At 33.6% G+C, this 8449-nt stretch overlaps 1 protein-coding gene across 1 annotated transcript; it reads left to right on the plus strand.

Annotated features, from left to right (window-relative positions):
• Positions 1-641: 641 nt before the first annotated feature.
• On the plus strand, positions 642-7781 carry LOC108203040 (protein RETICULATA-RELATED 4, chloroplastic). Its single transcript, XM_017371734.2, has 8 exons — positions 642-1300; positions 3082-3150; positions 5615-5746; positions 5834-5887; positions 6005-6049; positions 6319-6458; positions 7149-7274; positions 7423-7781. The coding sequence occupies exons 1-8, from the start codon at positions 791-793 to the stop codon at positions 7469-7471; spliced, it is 1125 nt and encodes a 374-aa protein (XP_017227223.1). The 5' UTR covers positions 642-790; the 3' UTR covers positions 7472-7781.
• The last annotated feature ends 668 nt before the right edge of the window (positions 7782-8449 follow it).

The raw sequence follows: 8449 nt of genomic DNA on the forward strand, positions 1-8449 counted from the left end.
CTCCGTCCCATTTTATATGACTCTTATTCCTTTTTGGGATGCCCCAAAAAGAATGAACCTATCGTACTTACTATTTTTGAACACTACTTTTCACTATTACACTCAGTCCCTCTCTATTTTATACTCTCTTTTTATTAAATAAACACTATTACACCCATTACTTTTCTCCACTATCTCAAATCTATTATTAAATATTAATAGGTCCCACCATTTTACCCACTTTTCAACTAAACTTAGTACCTTTTCCTTAATCTTCGTGAAAGTCAAACCAGCTCATTCCTTTTGGGACGGAGGGAGTAGTATTTTTGCAAGTTGCTTTAAAAAATGATAATATTTTTGCAAAATTTCTTTTTGAGTTGGGTATTTATGAAAAAAGCCCCATCCTTTTTTAAAGTTTTAGAAATATTATATAAAAGTTATCATCTTTTCGGAGAGAAAATAAAGAACAATTAAGTAAAAAGTTGTACATAAATTCCTCTTTCATAGAACTGTTGAAAGTATTTGTTAATTCAAATCTTTAAAATAATTTAAATTAACAATATCTCCTTTGTTTTTATTAGGTGTGCACAATAATGAGGCATTTTTAATGTATTTCGATACCCATCAAAATTTGACCCACCACCAAATATTTTTTTGGATGACCCTACACTATTCTTGAATAAATAAATGTGCATAATACAAACCAAGATGAAAAATTACACAAAATAATAAAAATAAATTAGATTCTCTCTCAGTACAGAGACGACTGATTGAGGTCTACGGTTACGTCTTACGTCAATCTCAGCCGTCCATGGCCATCACAACCGTCAATCTCCACCGTTCATTTCCCCAACCACCCTCCCTCCACCACCAACACCGCCACGTCACTCCTCTCTCACTCCACTTCACCCCCACCTATACACACACCTATACATACAAAAACTACTACACACCACCTCTACGATCACTCAAAACCCTAGCTTCCACCGACTCCGGCGGGAATTCCGGCGACGGCGGCAGTATTTCCGGCGGAGGCGGTGGAGGAGACGATAGCGGCGATGCGGAGGAGAGGAATAGAGAGGAGGCGATGATTGTGTTGACGGAGGCAGGGAGATCGTTGGAGAGCGTATCGAAAGACGTCGCGGCGGCGATTAAAGCGGGGAGATTGCCGGGGAGTGTGGTGGAGAGATATGTTGAGTTGGAGAGATCGGCGGTGTTTAGGTGGTTGTTGCAATTTGGTGGATTTAAAGAGAGGTTGTTAGCGGATGATTTGTTTTTGACTAAAGTTGGAATCGAATGTGGTGTTGGAATCTTCACTAAGGTCTCTCACTCTTTTCCTAAACTCGAAAAATGAATGTTCAATCGCCGAATAACCAGTAACTTTTTGAGTCCAATCGGTAGAAATATTTTATGATCGCCGTAAATGAATGTTTGTCATGTGGGGGTTTAACTTGTAGTTAGTCAGGTTGTGTGGGAATCAGTGATAGCATGTGTTTGTTTGTGTTTTGGAGTGTGTTTTCTATAATTTCAATGTCCCGTATATGCAATTAGTGTAATTCATAGTTCAAACCTTAATGAATATATAGAAATAATAATGCGAGTTTTTATACAAAAAAATTGTGAAATAAAAATGTGAGACGAGAAAGGGTTTTAATTATTTACTGTATTGACCAGTTCTTGAGAATTTTGTCATTTTGTAATTTTTCACCTGTTATTTAAAGTTTTGCTGATAGCATGCATTTTTTTCTTTTACATTTGTATTAAAGTTCTAATATATGTTTGTAAAATATAATATTTTGAACAATGTGATCCAAAAGGCATGTTTCTGGAGTAACAGTCGGAATAATCATAATGTATTTATGAAGCTTTTAAGAGATGATTATATTTTTGGACTGTTAGGAAAAGTTACTTGAGTAAATTTATCAGTTTGTTGATGTTATAGTGTAGTAATATTTTATTAATATGATTTGCAGCTGTAGGGTGTAGGGTAGCTTATTTTAATATGTTGACTTAATTTTGGATGGTGTTAGTATGTGAGGTTGGATGAATAATTGATGGAAATGGGAACACTTGGCATTTGAGATAGATAGACCATTGTAAGTTAAAAGATAGGACAGTTGAGGAGAACCTCAGATTATATACCAAGGGCCTACAGACCTTTTAGAAAAGTAGTTGGTTAGCATAAATTTTTTCTGTCTTTTAAGGATTTTCTTAAATTGTTATTATTTGTTTAAACATTATACTTTATAATTCGATTTATTAAATAAAGTGCTTTTATCTTTTGACATTAAACTACAAACTTAAAATAAATTAATGGTTCGACTTGATTTTGGAATTTGAAGTCTGTTCTATGTCACAAACAAACCATTTGATTAATTTGGATTTACAAATCAGTTTGGCCAACATATAAGGTCATACTAAAGGCTCTAAGATGTTTTATTTGTCATGCTATTCTTTCCCTCTATTAGATGGGACTATTTTTATTTAGTGAAATGGAAATGCATTAGGCAATAACTTTTAGTTACCTTAACAATTTTCACCAAGAAGGGGGTCAGTACCAACCGATACTGATGACTACAGATGATTTTGGTTTTTTAAGAACATTCTAGCAAGTTGCTCCTTTACCTGGCCTTACCCAATATTCAAGTGTGTTTGCGTGGCTGCCAGCTCTTTCAAAGTGCTGATGCAAATATCAAATGAAGTTGACCTAGTTTCTGGTACTAATATTCTTAGACACCGTATTTTAGTATCTTTCTTTTTGGGTGTATAAAAAGAAAATTAACCCGAACTCAAGCTGGAGTGCAATGTGACTGCAATTCTACATTAAAATTGCGGTCAACATATGCTTAAACACACATCATAGCATGTAAGGAGGACCAAATGCAATTGATTACTCCATTTATGTGGTTTGAACTAACTTAATCTTAGATGAAGGCATGGAATCAGACTTTTCTGTTTTTACATGTTCGATTATATGCATAATTTTTTTTAAGTTTGTCAAAGGTTTCCTCTAAAGTTCTTTTCAAGTTAATTTTAAGTAAATACAGCTTTCAGTGATGTACACAAGCGAGAGAATTTACTTTTCCAATTTGCTTGATCTAGACTGCTGCAGAGTTTGAAAAGCGAAAAGAAAATTTCACCAAGGAGCTGGATTTTGTTTTTGCTGATGTGGTATGGTTTTATCTGCCAATTTAATAATTTTTTATATCTCAGATTTAAGTGCAATGGATATAATATCTTCTTTTGTTTTATTAGTATTCAGAAGGTGCATTATTTAAGAAAAATGGGACACATTGGCATGTTGATTATTGTATAGCCAATTATGTGACTGGGGGATACAACGAGAACCAAAAATTTGTGAAATTTCTTATCAACAATGAAAATAAAGGCTAAAGTTATAGAGTCACTGAAATTGATCTTAAGAGTTAATGGCTGTAAGCCTCTTGTTGAGGCCAACATTAGGATACCTCTTCAGAGGATAGATGAACCTGACGAGCTTATGGTGGTAGTTACTGGTCTAAAGAGTAAATTCATATAACATTAATTGTGGTACTTTTTATGCACTGTACTAAAAGTAAAAGTTGGTTGGGTGAAAACATATGTCAAACTTTTTGTTGCTTTGAGTGCTTGAGTTACTAAAGAATAGGCTTCAAAAGAGAATATCACGAACTAATGTTATGTTTGCCTCCAATGATTGAGTAAAAACATGGAACTGTTTGAAATTTACTTTATGTAGAAATTAATGAAAAAGACAGTACTTACGTAGCAATGTTAAGCAAACTGCTATTATATGGTGGGTGGATCTTCACATCTCTGGATGTTTATGCATTTTAGAAATGTTGAAGAGTAGATCACCCAAGTATTCTGATTATTTGACAAGAAGAGTAAATCACTTCATGAAGTAGTGATTAGTCACCAAGTTTTTTTCTTTTTAGCTAAATAAATTTTAACTAAAGAACGAAAACTCTTCTACAAGATCTAGAGGGGCAAGCTCCTAAAGAAAGAACAACAAACACAGGAAATTGCCTAACTAGAAACAAGCAGAAGAAACTCTAGAAGACAACAGCAAGATGATTAACTCATCAACTAGACAACAACACTACAGCAGACTATCTGAATTTTCACAACTAATAAAGCAATGGGATTAGTCACCAAGTTTAATACACTAATATTGACAATTGCTGAATTTGATAATTTCCTGGACTTTTTTTGTCCATCCATTCTTAATTTAAATAAACAAAAATGGTAAATTTTCTTACAGAATATCAACTCAACAAGGATCTGTCCCCATGTAATTTCAGAGTCAAGTAAAAATAAATACTTACAATTTACTCGGTTTCATCTTCTGCATGCAATTAATATGATAAGAAGTAATGAAATAAGTTGGGTACATGCCTAATGGAACTATATTATAATGAAAGATTTTCTTTCTTTTGAAATGTGGAAGCTTAAAAGAACTTTAAAAGGCCTTCAACAACATAAATGATCTCAAAAGTGGAAAAACAAGTGGTACTATTTTGTTATTCCTATATCTATGCTCCCATAAACTACATTAGAATACAAAAGAAGACTGTTAAGAGTGGTAGAGGCAACAACTTCAACTTCCCCAAGATCAAGGTTTTTTTGTTAGGAATGCTGTTTATTTGCATTTATTAAGACTATCAAGAATACAGAAGAAAGACTAGTTAAGAATGGCGTAATGTTATAAATCTGAAGAAAAAGGGTGGGGGGTTTCATGTATTTACACTTGTTAGAGCAAGTCCAATGGAGGTGCTAAAAGTGGTGCTATATCTTTAATATAGCACCCAAGCAAAAAACCTCGCTCCATTGGGTTGCTAAACATGGATGTAAAATAGCGAAATTCTGTACTTGGTGCTAAATATAGAACCAAGTATAGATGTTGCTATAATTGCCACATAAGCTTGTGGGAAAATCAATATTTAAAGTAATGTTGGCAAATAAAGTAATGCATTTAAAGATTTGTTGAATGAAATATAGCTTTAATAGTTCGGTGCTATTAAATCTATTCATTGGAGTAGAAGTTCTATTTTAACATCACAAGTCAGTTTTTGGTGCTAAAATATAGCAAGAACTATACGTATTTTAGCACCACCATTGGCCATGCTCTTAGTTGTTACATATCATGGTCTTTTAGCATACAAGACTGTGTTTGTCTTTTTTGTGTTTCCAATCAATTCGTAATTAATCACTCCAAAGGAGCAGTCTGCCAGAATCTTCATGTCCCTATTATAAATCTGAATTGTCAAGAATGTGTCTAACAGCTTAAGCTTTTAACGTAATCATTATGATAATAGTAAAACCACCTAACCCATGATCTTCAATCTGCAATTAATCTATATGAGGAGACCTTCTTTTACACCATTATCTATGTTATACTTAAAGAGTAAGAAACAGCCGAAGCTTGTTATTTTAAGATACTGAGATCTAGAATTCCAAATTGTAAAGTTCCGTCAGCAGTCTAATCTTTTGAGAAGTGACTCTAATACATAAAGAGTTAAATTTCGAAAGTCTCGAGAAGCACAGTTTTAAATAGCCAGCATCCAAACAGTGTTAGCTGGTTGCTTCTGCCAAAAGAAATTAAATCGATGACCGATCTATTGATAATTTGTTTCAGGTCATGGCAATAATTGCAGATTTTATGCTTGTCTGGCTTCCTGCTCCTACTGTTTCGCTTCGACCACCTCTTGCTGTCAGTGCTGGAAAAATTTCGAAGTTCTTCTATAGCTGTCCTGATAATGCATTTCAGGTAAGTTTGCAGACACCTAGAAAGATTTGATACAGAAGGTATATAGTGCAGTTAGAATAAGTTATTGATATTGTCTGCATCTTGCAGGTTGCTTTTGCTGGTAGCTCCTATACAATTTTCCAAAGAATAGGTGCCATTGTGGTATGTGATCAAAAATACTTATGTTATTTTATGCTTAAAGCATTATGTATATTTTTATAATTGAAGAATTTTATTCAATCTATTATTATTGATAGTGCAATTTCATCTGTTCTGCAGCGAAATGGATTCAAATTATTTGCAGTTGGGACTAGTGCATCACTTGTAAGCTATATACTTATATGTAACAATAGATGTATTAAACATAAAAGCTTCTAAGTCTACCTTTTTATTTGTTCCGACTCTCTCTCTGACATACTTATAGTAAGACCATGTTTTGAAAGTGGAGAGTTCCAAATTATGCGACGGATTAACTAGAAAATATGTAAAATCAACCTTATCTTAAAGTTATTATAGTAGCAATGCAAAATTGCTGACACTGCAGAAAGGACTGCATTGATATATTTTATTACAGATTACCTACTCTTTTGCAGGTTGGTACAGGGGTAACAAATGCTTTGATAAATGTGCGGAAGGCCGTCGATAAATCTTTTGCTGGTGAAGCAGAGGATGTGCCTATATTTTCTACAAGTGTTGCTTATGGTGTCTATATGGCAGTTTCTAGTAACCTGAGGTATAGTCTTATATGAGAAATATTGTTATGGTTTTTTTTGTGCAAAATCTTTTCACAATTCTCTTGCTATCTATCGGCTCTAGTATGTTATATCGTCGTCTGTGCATGATCATGGAAGAATATTGTGGCAGAGCATCTTACCGATTGTGTACATCACAACTCAATAACACAAAATTTTGTTGATTTATACCCGGACACTTGTGTTGTATTTTATGGGATTTTGCTCCTAATAGGTAATTAAATGCGCACATCAAAAGGTCAAAATCATATTTAAAGTTCAAAAATACTTCCTCCGTTTGTTATGTCGTTTTGACTTTTAAAACACATGTTTAGGTGCTTTGACCGTATAGTAAAAATTATTTTAAATTTTTTTTTGTGTGTGAATAAATTATATAGCCAGAATTCTCTTCAGAAAATAGAAACCATTAAAAATTGCAATTTTTATTATGCGGTCAAAGCACCTAAACATGTGTGCCAAAAGTCAAACCGACTTACTAAAAAGTATGGACTGGAGGGAGTACTTACGAGAAAGGCAATTGAACATATTGCCAGTATTTCTTGCCTATTCAGATTAGCTAACTAGAGTTATAGTTGTAGGAAGTCTATATGTATTGTTTTAAAAGAGATAAATTGAGAAAGCCAGAATTTATTCAGTGATGTGCGTTAATTTTCGTATTATTTGTTCTACAGATACCAAGTGTTGGCTGGAGTTATTGAACAGCGTATTTTGGAACCTCTGTTACACCAACACAAACTCATTTTGAGTGCTATTTGTTTCGCTGTCCGTACTGGCAACACATTCTTGGGGTCGCTGATGTAAGAATTCTTGAAATTTTCCTGTTTCAGTTTAACAGATTGCCACCTTTTCTTTTTTATCTTCACTGAACACCACAAATTGTTGTACATATATAGGCTACTTGTGTGTAGGTGTAACTAATCAATTATCCCCTATTCATATTTAAAGGTGGGTGGATTATGCTCGTTGGGTTGGGATCCAAAAGGTACGAGAATAAGTGAAGGCAGAGCCCATTCAGGGGGATTCGTACTGTTGTACATACTGCACATTTGTAGGTAACAGGTTAAATGAACACAGGCCCTGCACTCACTAGTTCAAAATTGAACAAATCAGCTGCTGGTATGTCTTCTTCTGGAATATCAAGGCACAAATTGTGCTAGTGTAAAGTGTATATACGAAATCGAAGCTTTCAAGAGATATTATATAAGATGGACAGAGAATTTGTGTTTTTGTTGATTCTGTCTGCATAAATGTAGAAATCTTGTGGCATGAATATTTAATTGCACTCAATAATAAATTTATATCAAGCATCTTGGTTAAAAACATTTAAAATATTTACAAGAGTTGGGCTCTTTGGAGTACTGATATATTGGAGTCCTTGAAGACCCAATCTTACACCATTGGATTAAAAATTTAAAACAAAATGAACGCTAGATTTGAGATACAGGTGGATATGCTTTTCTAATTTAAAAAACTGCTAATGAATATGTATAATATGGCTTGTATTATACTGCATATCAATCACACCCCCGCTTTTTGCACTCATTGAAAGACGGTTACCAGTAAATTAATGTCCAGCAATTTCTCATCTAAATCAAATCAAAAAACTATCACGATAAGTACGACAACAAAGATCAAGAGTGTGAACCGAACAAGGTGTACATACTAATTTAGATATTACTAAATATAGAAACGACCACGTATTGAAAAAATTTGGAAGAAAAGTAAAACTGTAGAACTCTTTTAAGCATGGAGGATACTTAAAAGTAAAACTGTAGAACTCTTTCAAATATGGAGGACAATTAAAAGTAAAACTACAGAACTCTTTCAAATATGGAGGACAAAATTAAAAGTAAAACTACAGAACTCTTTCAAATATGGAGGACAATTAAAATATTAACACTGTTTTGATTGATTCATCATTTGCAGCACAATCGAAAACGTACAACACTGACATAGACGGAGAATAAGAGGG

Source organism: Daucus carota, chromosome 9 (assembly GCF_001625215.2).
Source record: "Daucus carota subsp. sativus chromosome 9, DH1 v3.0, whole genome shotgun sequence".
NCBI lineage: Eukaryota > Viridiplantae > Streptophyta > Magnoliopsida > Apiales > Apiaceae > Daucus > Daucus carota.

Coding starts and splice junctions, on each gene's coding strand:
- LOC108203040 (XM_017371734.2), top strand. CDS start 791: ATGGCCATCACAACCGTCAATCTCCACCGTTCATTTCCCCAACCACCC. Junction 5,747..5,833: donor GTCCTGATAATGCATTTCAG/GTAAGTTTGCAG, acceptor TGCATCTTGCAG/GTTGCTTTTGCTGGTAGCTC. Junction 5,888..6,004: donor AAAGAATAGGTGCCATTGTG/GTATGTGATCAA, acceptor TCTGTTCTGCAG/CGAAATGGATTCAAATTATT.